Source organism: Cricetulus griseus, chromosome 4 (genome assembly GCF_003668045.3).
Source record: "Cricetulus griseus strain 17A/GY chromosome 4, alternate assembly CriGri-PICRH-1.0, whole genome shotgun sequence".
Taxonomy (NCBI): Eukaryota; Metazoa; Chordata; class Mammalia; order Rodentia; family Cricetidae; genus Cricetulus; species Cricetulus griseus.
The window spans coordinates 170,103,750-170,118,912 of record NC_048597.1 but is presented as its reverse complement, the minus strand read 5'-3'; the positions used below and the strand labels follow the sequence as shown (position 1 = coordinate 170,118,912).

The following is a 15,163-nucleotide window of genomic DNA, read 5'->3' as shown; positions in this document are numbered from 1 at the left end:
GGGTAGAGGCTGGAAGGAGTCAGGGTCTCTGTAGAGAATCGATTACATGGAGCTTCCTGGGGTGATTTTAGACAGAAAAGTGGGGCAACTGGAAGCCGGGTCTCCTGAGAGATCCTTGAATCAGTCTTAGAAAACAGAAAGATACCCTTGGGCAGTGGGGCCCTATCCATGGTTGTTAGCCATCCTCAGGGTTCTTAGCTCCACCCGCCCCCCTTCTGAGGCCTGTTTCCATCACTCATAGCCACAGTGGCAGGGTTTGGTAGGATGAATCTCGCTATGGCCGTGGGAGCCTGAGTGAGCTTCATTAATCCTGCAGGGGCACAGTGAGACTAGGAGGCCCTGTTTACACCTGGGAACCAGATAGTCTCATTTTTCTGTCTTCTTCCAGGGCAGCCTATGGCATTCCCCCCTGAGGCTCTATGGGTGACCGTGGGGCTCTCTGTCTGTCTTGTGGTACTGCTGGTGGCCTTGGCCTTTGTGTGCTGGAGGAAAATCAAGCAGAGCTGTGAGGAGGAGAATGCAGGTGAGTGTACGTGTGTGTCTGCGTGTGCGTGCACGTGTCTTGGGGGCATATCACTGTTTTAGTTGATTGGGTGAAGCTGTAAGAGAATACCTAAGACAGGGTGGAGTAAAGAACAGAAATGTACTGGCTTGTGTTTCTCAAGCTGGGAGTACCATATCCAGGCAGCAGGGAGAACAGAGAAATCATTTGCCACAGAAGAATGAAGGCTGGAATTTGGAACCCCAGCACCTGCATAAATGTCTAGTGGACATGCATGGCAGTTTGTCTGTAATTCCAGCTCTTAGGAGGAGGAGGAGGAGACAGGGCTTTCCCAGGTCAAACTGATCAGCTAGACTAGCCATATCAGTGAGCTCTGGATTTCATTGAGAGACCCCGCCTTAATAAATAACATGGAGAGTGATCAAGGAAGACTCCTGATATCAGCCTTGGGCCTCCACATACATGTATGCCCACATGTGTGCCCGCACACATGTAAACAGGCATGTGTGAATACCACACATTCAGACAGGCACAAAGTAAATAAGTCAATATCATATCTGGGCACTGGCATCTGGTGAAGCCTTGCTGATCTTTAGATGGTGGAAAGTGAGAGGACAAAGGTCACAGTGCCAGTGCCATCTGCAAGGGCAGAGCTGTCAGAGCCTAATCATCCTTTAGAAGTGTCACCTCTTTAGAAAAAAATTAATTTAAAACTAAAATGTAAAGTTAAAGTTTTTGTGTATGGGTGCTTTGCCTGCATATATGCCTGGAACTGGGGTTATAGATTACTGACTGATAGTTGCCATGTGGGTGCTAAGAACAAAAATCTTGTTTCTGCAAGAGCAGACAGTGGTCTTAACTACTGAGCCATCTCTCCGGCCCAGAAGCCCCATCCCTTGATACCATTTGTATCAAGGGAGGGAGCAGACATTCAAACATAGTAGTTGCTGTGTCTGAGACAGAATGAATGGGAAGGAGGTACACAGAGGGTCCTAGCCTGATACCTCGTGGCTGACTGTCCTCTGTGAATCAGTGTAAACATGCCTGTCGGTACATGAGCATGGCAGATGACTGTAAACAAGAGTGATGTGTCACAAAGGTGGTGGTATGTAAGGCTGTCTGCTTTGTGCCTGCTGTGCAAGCATGAGGACGAGAGTTTGGGTTCCCAGCACCCACATAAGTCTGGCATGGCAGCTTGCTTCTGTAACATGGGTTAGAGGAACAGGAAGGTCCCTGACGTTCACTGGGCAGCCAGTCCAGCTGAATCAGTGAGCTCCATGTTCAGTGAGGAACCCCGACTCAAAAAATAATGTGGAGAGTGATTGAGGAAGGTAACTGTTGCCAACTTATGACTTATGTGTATGCACACACACACACACACACACACGCACATACCCACACCACACACACATGCACATACCCACACCACACACACACACGCACATACCCACACCACACACACGTGCACATACCCACACCATACACACACATGCACATACCCACACCACACACACACACGCACATACCCACACCACACCCACATGCACATACCCATACCACACATACATGCACATACCCACACCACACACACACACATGCACACACACACGTGCACATACCCACACCATACACACACATGCACATACTCACACCACACACACACACACACACACACACACTATACGCACACACACACACACACACTATACGCACACACATAGAGAAATAAAAGAAGTGGGGTGCAGATGTGGGTTGTGGGTGAAGTGCTGATAGGCTGCATGGGTAAAAAGCTAGATAAGTAGTCCCTGGCCAGATGAATGCTGGCTTCCCGCTGGGGCCTCCCATTCTATCCCAGGCTTGGCTCTGCTCTGGTCTCAAGCTGCAATCCTTAATTCAGAATTCAGACCAGAAGTCAAATTTGCTCAGTCAAGTGTGGAAGTGTGGGAATGAGAGCACTGAGAAAGTTTGTTATTCACCCTTCTAGGCGCTGAGGACCAGGATGGGGATGGAGAAGGATCCAAGACAGGTGAGTCTGGCCCTCCTAACTGGGGAGGCATCAGGGACAGGAGACAGGACTTCATGCTCTGAGGTTTGAATGGAGTACCTTCTGATGGAGCCCCCAACCCAGGGAAGTGTGGAGGCAGAACACTGGACTACCACAGGAGTCTCCTATCTACCCTAACCCATCCATCAGGACTGCACCAACTGAGAGCTTCCCAGGGGGTGGGAGGAGGGCTTCAGGAGAGAGGAGGCAGTCTCATAAACAAAGGAGCCTTCAACAAATAACTGTCTCTTTGGCCTGTTTCCTCCATATGTAAAACAAACAAACAAACAAACAGGCATGAGAACAGGTCTCTAGGCTTTTCTGGGTTGGCTTAAATGAGATAGTCTATAGAGAAGACAGTACCATGGCTAGAGTGTCTGGCTAGGAGCTTACAGTGGTGCCCTATGGTGATGAAGCAAAGAACTGTGGACAGTGCTGTTCTTAGAGGCTGTGCAAGATGGGTGAGGTGCTTTGCTCCTCTGGGCTTCCATGTCTCACCTGTAAAATACCATCTTGGCCCTGTTCTAATAGCACCTGAGAGCTGTTCTGAAGTATTCTTCAGAGCCTAGAAGAGCCAACTTGTGCTTAGCAGAGGGTCTAGGGCTAAGATCTGGTCTTAGGGTGGTGCTGAGGTCCTGGTGCCCCAAAGCTGCAGGGTCAGGAGTGATGAGGCTGAGAAAGGCAGGTTTCCCATGAGCCATCTTAGACTATTCCGGTTGACACCAGTTCCCTCTCTGCCCCCATAGAAGGAAGGGCAGGAGTGATGCCTGGGGACTGCTATAAATCATGCCAATTAATTCTCTACCTGTTGGTGCCTGTGTGGCAGGCATGGAGATGGGCCTGGGATCAGGGCTCATTTCTTATGTTCAGAGGCAGATGTTGGCAGGGTGGGGCAGAGCGGGGAGAAGATGGCCTAGAGACTGTCTCTTTGGCCTGTTTCCTCCATATGGTAAACAATCAGGCATGAGAACAGCTCTCTAGGTCTCTAGGTCACATGATCCTGGGCCTCTGGAGGCACCTGCAACCATGCCAGCCTCCCTTGATCCTCGTTTCACCTATGGTCTGGGCTCTGTGTGCTGCCACTCCCAGATTGTCTGGGGACAGGTGCCTGTCCCCATTCTGTAGTAGTAGGAAACCGAGATTCAGAGAGGGAGGGCTTATTCAGAGATGGTAGAGGTGGGACTTGTGAACTGAGGCTTGGGATAACTCTCCAGGGTTCCTCCCCTGACACGGTGATGGCGCCCCCGGCCTGCCCATCCCTGCCCATTCCTTCTGCATCCTCACCCTTCCTTCTTCCTCTGTTTGCCTCCCTAAGGTTCTTCTCTTATCACGTGCTCCTTCCTTTTTTTCAGCTCTGCGGCCTCTGAAACACTCTGAAAACAAAGAAGGTAAAGATGTATTGCCCGAAATGGAATGTGTATGTGTTTTCATGTCTGTGTAGGAGACTGTGGTGGCCATCATCACCCTTCTGCTACTGACCTGTGCTTCCTTCCCAGAAGAGCAGCATCCGCTCACCTCCTGGTGAGATGGTGGAGGGTGGAGCAACCCAGGTCTCAGCTGCTCCAATAGGACTCAGATGTCCGACACAGGGTTACCTGCACCGGTCATTTCTGTCTCTCCTGTCTGATAGTCTGAAAGCTGCAGGTAGCCTGGGGCCTGGATTCTGTCCCCCTGCAATATGAAGCTTCCATCCCTGGGTCCAAGGGGTTGCTGTGGCTGCCATGCCCCTCCAGAGGCAAGGGATGAGAAGGAGGGCAGGGAACATCTTTCTAGGGCTTGGCCAAAAATAGCTCCTGTCACTTTAGATACATCCCATTGGGCAGAACCTAGTCATGTGACCTGTTTCTCAGGTGAGGCTAGAAATGTAGCTTTCATCTGGGCAGCCACGTCTCTGGTGCATAGGAGGCAGCTAGTCAGTACAGCAGTCGTTATTACTCACATCCGCAGGCTTATCAGGAAGCATAGAAAGTGAGAGAGGTCTCCTCCCTGTCGTCAGGAAGCAGCGAGCACAGAAGAGTGAAGCCCTGCTGATGAGAATGTCAGTTGAGTCTGAAGAGAGTTGCTTTCCAGAGTAGCCCCCGTAGGTGAAGCAATGGGCTTCCCTGCTCCCCAGGAAGGCACCCTGGCCCTAGTCTGTGTCCAAGTTGGATGCCTACAGAGGTATGACAGCTCCTTTCCCAAGAACACAAGCAGTACCCAAAGGAAGGGAGAAGAGCAGGACCATACTGTCCAAGGCCTTTTAAACTGCTGGTGCAAGCTGAGATGTGGAGCAGGGCCAGGGGTGTCACATTTGGATGTTCTTCAATAGGGAGGCAAAGTCAGAGGGAGAAGGTTCCCTGCAACATGACTCTCCAGGTCATTAGGATGGGAAGAGGCATCCGGCCAGAGGAGGGAATTGGGCCAGGCCTTGAAGGGTGAGTCAGATGGACCAAGCAGGCCAGTAGGAGTGTGTGGGGTGACTCGTCCACCTGGCTCCTGTGTACGCACTGGCCTCCAGTGTAGCAGTGTAAGAAGACACACTCTGTATTCTATCTGTCCCGTGCACATACTAGCCTACAGGGTAGTGGCTAGGGGTGCATACTCCCAACCTGGATATGTGACTTTGGATGGATGTTTCCCCAGGAGTAGAATTTCCAGCTTCTAATGCATTTCCCCCCTTTTCCTTTCATCCTACCATGAAATGCAGATGATGGACAAGAAATAGCCTGACTGGGAGCTGCTGCCTTTCCCAGGTGGGGGGGCCCACACCCCACCTGTGTTGAGCCTCAATGTGAGCCCTACCCCCAACAAATGGGTTCTGCTATGCTGGTCTACCCATTCTTCAAAGGAAGTGGTACATAGGCCACCCTCAGCCTTATTTCTCTGATGGACTTAATTCCCATCATCCTGCAGCCTTATTTTTCCACTGACACGATACAGGAACCATCCTGCGGCCTTATATGGACATGACACACAGACCGATCCACCTCAGTGTTCCTCCAGAGTCATCCAGTAGCCTTGTTTCTCCAGTGACATTACACATGAACCTTCTTCCTTCAGCCTTATTTCTTATGGGCATATGCAAATTGCCCCACCTTCTTGCTTCTCCAAAGCCACGCAGACCATGTAACTGTTGTTCACCAAGACACATAACTATTCAGAAGAACCCTGCCTTATGTATCTGAAGCTAGCTGCACAATCGCCTCTTGGCTTTTCTCATGGCCCTGATACATCTATGTTACCACTTCTCAACCTTTGTTCTGACGAGTGTGGATCCCGTCTCTTCAGCATCTCCCAAGTCTTCATCCCGACTCCCCTACCTTTGGCTTGGCTTTGGTTGTCTCCCTCCCTGGCTAAGTGTGATGGGGCACACTCCCCATCCACACACACACACATGTACATTGATACCGGCAGCTGCACGTGCTGGAACGCGTGCAGACTTGTATTGCATGATCTCCTCTGGCTGCCCTGGGCTGTGCCCATTCCCCCCACAGGAAGCAGGTACTAGTTTCCCTGGTTCTCAGGGCCCTCAGGGGGTCAGCCTTCATCCCTGTGCTTTCCCATGTTTGGAATCTTTGTTACTTTTACTTTCTTAGTAAACTAACATCTGTAGTCTGTAGAGCAACCACAGGAGTCAGCACTGTGCTGGGTGCCAAGGTCCTGCAGGAAAACCAGAGTCCCTTCCCTCTAGAACTCACTTTCCAGCTGGGAAATGGCCTTGCTTCCTACTGTAGCCATCTGTGCTCACAGTTTCTGGATACCTCATCCTCAGCCCACACTAGCCCTGACCTGGGGTAGGGGAAGAAACCTAGAGAAAGCACAGTCCTTTACCATACATGGAGAACTGGGTGTTTTCTAGAATCTTTCTAGATGTGGACTGGAAGGCAGGTGGCCACAGCCATGCAGACCTGGATAGGGGCAGCAACCTATGACATATTGGGATCTCAACAGTTGGAGCCTGGGGCAGGCCAAGAGGGCCTGAGGACAAGAAAGGACTGCTTCTTACCATGGTGCTATTCTGGAGCTGGGGCTTGTACCTGGCTTGTCTCTGACAGCCCGGATGCTGGCAGAGCAGAACTTCTGATGTCCCCCTGAAGGCATCTCCCCCACCCCAGTGCTAGAGAATGTGAGGATAATTTAAACATGGACTCTGGCCAGGTGTGGTGGTGCATACCTTTATTTCCCAGCACTTGGGAGGCAAAGGCAGGACAGAGTGAGTCCCAGTACAACTGGGGCGACACAGAAAAACCATCTTAAAAGGCAAAACAAAAACGAAACATGGGACTCTGTAAACTGGGTATATTTGGGGAGAAATAAATGCCTTTGTCTTTCAATAGTTTCCTGCTTGTGATGTCTGTGAAACAGTGGGATGACTTGGTGCTAGAAGGAAAGAATCTGTCCTGGGCATTTCAGGCTGGGGTAGGGCTACCTGCTTCACCGTGAAGGCATTTTCTCCACTGTGGTTCCCTCTTCTCAAGTTTCTGTCAAGATGAGGAGAAAAACAAACAAACAAACCCAAACAGGCAGAGAGGCAGAAGGAAGCAGATACTAGAGGAATTAACGTGCACGCTATTCCTGGATGACCCAGTAGAATGGGGGAATAGACCAGGACCTGGCTCTGCTTTGTGACGCTGAGCAGGACATTGACCTTTGGTGCACTTCTGGAGACCTTCCACTTAGGAAGCCGGAGAGGATAGTGAACTCGGAGAACAAACAGATTTCCAGAGAACCAGGATAGGGGATCATGCAAAATTCCTGCATCCTGTTTCCTTGGGAAATGGCTTCAGCACTAAACCCTGTCACAGCATCCCAAGCTGTGGACAGGAGGCTGGACTGCAGTGGGGCTCCAGCTACCGAGCTTTTACTCTGGCTCTGCAACTAATATGACCATATCCCTCATACCTCAGATCACTGATGGTTTCCTTATTGAATAGGGGTGAAAAGTCCTCTATGAAAAGCATGTGACATGCTTTACAAACTGGATGATTTGGAGCTGGGGATGTAGCTCAGTTGGTAGAGTGCTTTGTCTAACAGGTACAAAGCTCGGGTCTTGATCCTTTGCACTGTGTAAATGGGACATGATGGTGCACATTTATATTCTTAGCACTCAGAAGTTGGAGGCAGGAAGACCAGAGTTCAAGGTCATCTGACCTACATACTGAGTTTGAGACCAGCCTGGGCTATGTGCGATCCTGCCTCAAGACAGTAACAACCCAAACTGGGGGGTTATAAAATTGAAGGTTCCAGTAACAAAAAGATTTGCCTTGCGTGATGTCTTACACTTGGTGCTCTAGGTGGGTTTTGGAATCTAAAAGCTCTGTCTCCCCCGACCCTCAGTGCCCTTGTACATTATGTTCCCCTCCCTGGACCTCAGTCCCCACCCAGGGCTGGACAACAGCTTCGGAGGTCTGTTTTGAGGTTCAGGTGACATGGATAGAGAAAACATCCTGAGGTTTTCCTGCCCTGCAGTCAGTGACACACTATGGCTGACTTTGTGGGATGTGCAGTGACCCTGGGCCATCAGTCTGCACCTGTTTTCCCACCTGCATAAGAGAGATAACTAGTGTCTGTTCTTCCTGTCAGGCTGAGGTGAGGATCAGACATGACAATATCCAGTGCTTGAGAAGTGACCCAGCGGGTGTGGGACTGGCCTGGAAGCTGAAGGGTGAGAAAAGTGGCCACCGAGTCCCCTAATGACAAGTGCCTTGGAGAGCAGTATTTTTAGCTGCCCTTCCTGGGCAAAGCTCCAATTCCTGCATTTTAATGGAGAAATAATTCTCACAGTGCGACAAGCTGTAGCCTGCAGGTGTCACATTCATATTAAAGAGAGGACAGAGCAAGGGTTCATTTGCCTGGTTGGAGGTGTGACCGGAATTCGCCCCTAGCACCATTTGTAACCTGGCCTATGAAGACCAATTAGTGAATCTAGCCACTCAGTCACTCATGGGGAGGGAACAAGAAGAGTCAGAATGGTGTGGCTAGGGCCCCTGTCTCTCCTGATGGCTTGTTACAGATGGTTCTGCCTGCATGTAGAGTTGAATGATGGCTTGGGGTGGGGGTGGGCTTTTCCCAGAGCAGCAACTGGCCTTGTTTAGTTCCAGGGTGTGGATACTGAATGGGAACCTGGGAACCCATGAGCAGAGACACTAGGCCATTAAGAGCTAAGCAATTTCTAGAGCTCCAGATGCCAAAGCTCGTCTCATGGGTGTGTATGCATGTTCACACCTGTGTGCACTTACATGTGGAGGCCTGAGGTTGACATCTTTCTTCATCACTCTCCACCTCATATACTGAGGCAGGGTCATGCTGGAAAAGACTCAACTTTTCAGCTAGTCTTTCTAGGACTTTTGCCCCAGGGAGATTATAGGCAAGCCACCTTTTGCAAGGGTTTTGGGGACTTTACTCTTGTATGGCACTCTACCCACTGAGCCATGTCTCCAGCCAGTGAAGCCAAATCTTAAGCTACACCATGAAGCCAATGTTGTCCTGAGAAGCCAAAACTCCTCAAGGGACTCTAGAGAAGCAGGAGCCAGGCTGGGGGTACCTGGTAGGAGCACTAGAGTGCTGGTAGGCACACATGCAAACGCAGAGGTAGAGACTGGACTGTTTTCCCATTGTCCTCCACCTGGACAAATGGTTTGCTTTTCTTCCAGACTTTTCTCCAGGTGATGCAGTTGTAAGAATGATGGCATACATCTGAGAACATTACTCTGCAACATTGTCTGACTCTCTTTACCATTTCTCAAGTCTTTTCTTCCTCTTTACTCTTTCCACTGATATTGGACACATCTAGCATCTAACTCTTGCTACTACTCAGTATGTGGGTTCATGAATTTTTACACAAGTGTCACTGTTACTTTGATCAAGATCTAGAACAATGTTGGATCCCCACAAAGTTTCCTTATGTCCTTCCGCAGGCAACAGCCCCACCCAGGAGTACCATCTGGCTACTTTCTGGGTAGATTAGCCCTGCTTCTTGAACTTAGTAGCTGAATACTAAGTGATGCTATTTTATATCTAGCTTCTAGCAAAGACTTCCTTCATTCCTTGTAAGTGGAGAGGTGGTAGCTCATAGTGCCTGTTCTAGAAGTGTCTTGTCAGTTCCTTACTTTGGACACAACTAATACAGGCTTCCGTACTATGAGGTTCTGCAAGTGGGATTTCAAGGCACCTTTTTTTATTAGTATTACAGGGGCAGAACAATTTGTATCCCAGATTGGCCTCAAGTTCACTATATAGCCAAGGATGACCTCAAACATCTGATCTTGCCTCTACTCTCCAAGTGCTGGCAGTATAGCATGCACCATTGTGCCTACTCCATACAGTGCTGGGACTAGAACCCAGGGCTCCATGCATGCTACACAAACATTCTGTCAATTAAGCTACATCCCTAGCTCTCTGAATTCATGTGGAATGCGGGTGGAGTTGCCAGCTGTTTGAGCTGTCTTTTTAGCTGAGCCCATGCAAGAGGAGATTTCAGGGTCAATAGCAAAATAGATCCTAGAAAGGGAAAGAACGGTGCTGAGAATCCTTGCTCCAGCTGGGCTCTCAAGGACTCTAAGGGATGGAGCCCCAATCAGCAGTGGCCAGGACTTGTGGCCACCTCTATGTCTTATCCCTCTGGATTCTTCAGCATTTCCCTGGGAGCTGTGTACATTTTTGGGCTCTTGAACCTGGGCAAATATATCTACCCACCCACTGGCTCTGTGGATGCAGACCTGTGGTCTAGGTATGTCATACTGAGATTTGATGCTGAACTGGTGGCCATAGTTGATGGAAGGCCCATCAGCATCTTGAATTCAGGTGCCTTGGGGCAGTGCAATCTTCTGCCTATACCAAATCCCAGGGCATTTATAACCTGCCATTTGGCTTCACCTGCTCCAGGTTATTATGATGACATTATTTCATTACTAATGAGACAGGGCCTTTTTTTGGAGCAGGGAAACATCTAGGTCTCTGTGGGGTAGACAGACCCCAACCCTTAGATTGAAGGTCTATGACCTTTGCCTCCTGCCTTCCCCAAGCATCTGTGCTGCAAACCATCCCCATCCCCCCACTTCCCTTTGCCCTCCTCAGAACATTTTTCATTGTTGTCCTTTCCAGATTAAGGCCCTGGCTGAGATCATACAGTGTCCACTCATAATAGATTAACCTCCTTGATCCTGCTGTACACTATGCTCCCAGTGACAAAGCCCCAGGCTCCATTTAGTCCTGTAGATTCTGGCTGCACATTAAGATCACTTAGGGAGTTTTTAAAATAATACTGGTGTTTGGGCTCCTTCCCCAGAAGTTCTGATGCAATTGGTTGAGGTCATTATTGAATATCTGATGCATGTTCTCCAGAGGCTCTAACCAGACTTTTCAAGTTAATGCAAAACAGAATTCTGAGTAGAGAGCTTTGAGAGGAGGCACCAAGGCAAGCTAGCTGCTCTGTTGTCACTGTAGCTGACCAAGGGATCCTTGTTTTCCAGTAGCCAGAAGCTCAGGAAACGGAAGTAAGGAAGGCCAGAGGAAGTGGTCAAATGCGTTGTGGGATCCAGGAAGTTAGCAGAGACCCCATGTTCCTGTCACCAGTCTGATCACACATCCAGGCCCTAGAGAGAAGAGGATGTGGTGCCATGTGTGGTGGCCAAAGTCTCTTCAGCTTTCTGACAGCAAATGGGGGTCTCCTTCCCAGTTCCACTTTCTCCCTTTGTGTCTCTCTTGTCACCCCCTCTGGGTCTCCAGATGTGCACAGTCACATGGCTGATTCTGGCTCCCTCCTCCCTCCAGCACTGTGTACTCAGTGTGGGGAGGAACCATCTGTCTTCCTCTTGCAAGCAACCGTCAGTCTGTGAGCCTGGGTCACACTATTAGGGAAATAACCTTCTCTCTCCTCCTGGCCCTTATCTCAGAGGTGCTCCTATCCAGAGTATCCTGGGGTTCCCACTATACTATAAACCCACACTAGCCAGAGTGACTGAGCTTAGCGTCTCTTCTTCCTTGTCCCTCACTCCTGCAATTGGCCTGTATCCCTTCAACCTCCTGCAGGCCTCTGGCTTCTAGTTCCTCCTCAGGCTCCAGACTTGCCACCAAGGCTCATGGTTCAAAGTCAGCATGCTCCCAGGGCCAGGTGTGTGGCCTGTTTACATCAGGGCCTTGTGTTGTTATATTCCCCCCCCCCCCATGAAAGTCTTGTGTTGGAGGTAAGAAGGAGAGGCCTACATGTTTGAAAAGCCTTATTTGCTAAGATAATGCAGTGGAATTGCTGCAAATGAAATAATGCACTTGTGTGTGTGTGTGTGTGTGTGTGTGTGTGTGTGTGTGTGTGTATGTATGTATGTATGTACTTATGTGCATGTAGGTGTGTTTAGCCATGCATGCACAAGTGGCAAAGATTGGTTTCAGGATATTTTTGTTAATTGTTTCTCCACCTTATTTTTGAGGCAGGATCTCTCATTGAACCTGGAGCTTGCTCTTTTGAGGTAGACTGCAAGCTTCTGGGAGCTGCTTGTTTCTGCCTCTCCCAGTGCTGGGGTTATAGGCATACAACAAGTACTTTACCCATTGAACCATCTCCCCAGCCTGGTGGATGTACTATTTCTTGTTCTTCTGGCATGTATGTCTGTGTACCACTTTTGTGCCTGATGCCCACATAGTCCAGAAGAGAGATGGTGGTGGGAATTGAACTCAGTCTTCTGAAAGAGCAGCCTGTGCTCTTAATGGCTCAGATATCTCTCTAGTCCCATGATCCTATGGTTTTTGCAACAGCCTCAAGGTCCTTGTCACTGCTGACAGGTTGTAGAAGTGCTTCAGCCTCCTTAGTGACCTGGGAGGCATGCAGAGTGCGGATTTCCTTAGTGTCTGCTTTCTGTTCTTGCATGTCCTGTGGGCTCTGTCCAGGAAGATCTGGGTCAGCCTAGCAGGAGAGTGTGCTAGTGGCCTGGGTTAAGCACATCAGACATTGGAGGAGTATATATAGAGAGATCACATTCCATTCCATTTGGGGGACAATACTGAGAGAATGGAGGGGTGGACCATGAAGGACAAGAGGATAGAGTGGCTGAAGCAGCCTGACTCATATTCATAAGTCTCTTATTCATAGAATTGTGTCTCTCAGCATTCACCCAGGCTCCCCCTCCTCCAGCACCTGCACTCCCTTCTCAGCTTGTTCTTATCCTATACTCTCCTTTCATCCTTCCCACCCCATCTCTGCACTAGGGTTTCCCAGCCACACAAAGGGCTGCCTATTGTTTTCCCAGCAGCTGGTCTAGACTGTGTACCACCCCCCCAGTTCCACCATTCTCCAGATGGACCCAGACCGAATTAATTCAGTTCTCTGAACCGATTGACTGTGGCTGGAGTTTACTTCTGCAATCTCCATGAAAAAAAAAAAAAGATTTCCCAGCAAATGAATAATGCAAATGAGACTACCGAAGGGCCCTTAACCTACTTAAAGGAATAAGCTACTTGAGAAATCTTTTAGAAGCCCCTATTTACCCAGAAATAATTGATATGGTAATTGCAAGTAATTCTTTTTATTATTATTATTATTGTTTACTAAAGAAGGAACCCAAAGGCTAATGGCCCACTCCCACTACCTGTGATGGGATCAGCTACCGGTGCTATTCCTGGGGAGCTGAGTACTGATTGTTCTGTGTCCTTGTAGCCTGCAGCTGGAAAATGGGGTCAACAGCACCCCTCTTCCCAAATGACTGAAATGGGCAGAGCCTTCATGGGGCCACATGACCTGGACATTACAGTATGAATGGGCAGGTCTGCCCTGATAGTGTCAAGCAAAGCCAGGACAAGAAGGTGGTTTACCAGAACTTGATAGAGGTAACATGCGTGGTCATATAGAGAGAGTTGAAGAGTAGCGGGGTAGAGCAGAAAGCCCACTGCTCAGCCAAAGGAGACAGAGGTCTTAGCACCTGAGAGAAATGGCCATGACCCCGTGAGAATCAGTGCCAGGAATCAATGTCATTTCTTGACCTACAGATCGATTCTACACACTCAGAGTGTAATTGCCTTGTTGGCTCTGCCTTGGGGAAGAGTCAGCTTTCCTGAGGAGAGGAGCATGTCAAAGATGGCCTTTGGACCTCTCCATTCCTGTCACCCCTCCAAGGAGAAAGATGGGCTGCAGGCTACTGACCTCTCCAGACCCCAGGCAGGATCCTCCGTGCCTGTGTATGGAATGAGGCAGGCCCTGGGTTGAGGGCCTTCTAGGGATGGCTCTGGCCTATGAGGCTACTCTGCTGCTCCTGGTTCATGTGATGGTCTTGGATAGATGTGTGCACTGGGTAGGAATGTGAGAGAGAAGGACAAAGGGCAGCATTAAAAATTCTGGGAACATCATCCTGCTGTGGAAGGACCACCCCAGGCTCTTCTCTACTGTGTGGTTCAGCTCTGAGGAAGGGTAGAATTGTCCTGTCACTGGAGACAAGAGTGAGAGAATGACACAGGAGGTGCCTGCCCCAGCTCAATACTGTGTCCTTGGGACTCTGCTCTATGCTTCCAAAGAATGAGAACAGGGATGTCTGAGCTGCCAATGCCCCCTGAAAATAGGGTTTTTCTCTCTTGGCAGCCCCCAGGGCCAGTTCCTCTAAGGGAGTAAACATGTCATTTGGTGGTGGTGACAAGCAACAGTTGAAATCCCATCAGCTACTTCTCCTCCCAGCCTCACCAACCTCCTCTCCGCTCCTGTGGTTTTCTTAATAAACACCTCTGAAATATTTATGAAGGCAACTTCAATGAAGTAACACAACATTGCTTTAAAATGATTTCCTTCTAATAGGTAGTTTGAGCACGGACTCCCTTCCATAATTCAGCTCTAGAAGGTGGCCCCATTTCGTAAAGTCCTGTGTGGTCGGCACTCAGGTCTCTCCATTACCCAGCCAGGCAGTGGGGACAGGAGTCCAGGCCTGGAGTGTGACAGTGTGACTCAAGAACTAGACTCTGGAGCAAGCAGTTGAGGGAGTGGGGAGACACACCAGACTTCTGCAAGAACTGAAGACTGGATTTTAGAACCATGGACAGCAAGTCCTGGCTATGATCCTTGGGGGTTGAGAGAGGTTGGAACCCACAGCTTTGGTGGGTAGGACTAGAGAAAGACTGTATTCTAGAAGGAAGTAGTGGGTGCTGTGGCTTGGTGGGGAGGGGCCCGGGGTGGTCTTAATCCTGAAGAGTTGGTAGCTGGACTCAGCTACCTCCAGTAGCCCTGGCCAGAAGAGTCAAAATAGCAACTCCTGTGTATGGGTTGTGGTGTTGGCTGGGGTCTGCACATGCTCACAAATGTGACTCTCTGGCCTTTGGAAGCTCTGTGCAGTTCCTAGGTGCCCTGAAACTTCACTTTCAGATCCATCTAGGATGGCATCTCATCCGACCTCCAGGGACAGGTAGAAACATCAAGGTGCATCGCCTCTCCCCAGCCAGAGGGAAAAGTTCATCCCTATGTAGACAGAATGGAGGCCCTGATGAGGAGTCTGGGGATGAGGGCTCCAGCCTCACCTTCCTGGTCCTCAGGAAAGTCCCTTTCTGATGAGAGCTGTTTTCAACCCTGTCGCCTGAAGCCCAGAGCTGCTCTAATTACGTGTCAGGCTGGAATCCGACAGGAAGCATTTTAATTATTAATTTGAAGTGTACTGAGCATTGGGAAGGAG

At 49.5% G+C, this 15,163-nt stretch overlaps 1 protein-coding gene across 5 annotated transcripts in view; it reads left to right on the top strand.

Moving 5' to 3' along the window:
* Cd276 (CD276 molecule) overlaps nt 1–15,163 on the top strand; it is a 66,072-nt gene that overhangs the window by 24,139 nt on the left and 26,770 nt on the right. For 4 of the 5 annotated variants that reach the window (XM_027414910.2, XM_027414912.2, XM_027414909.2 and 1 more), the window contains exons 5-7: nt 389–523; nt 2,487–2,528; nt 3,899–3,934. In XM_027414910.2, the coding sequence (XP_027270711.1) occupies nt 389–523; nt 2,487–2,528; nt 3,899–3,934 (213 nt within the window). Of the gene's footprint in view, nt 1–388; nt 524–2,486; nt 2,529–3,898; nt 3,935–5,232; nt 6,864–15,163 lie in introns of those variants that run through there. The other variant, XM_027414911.2, reaches the window with a different exon arrangement.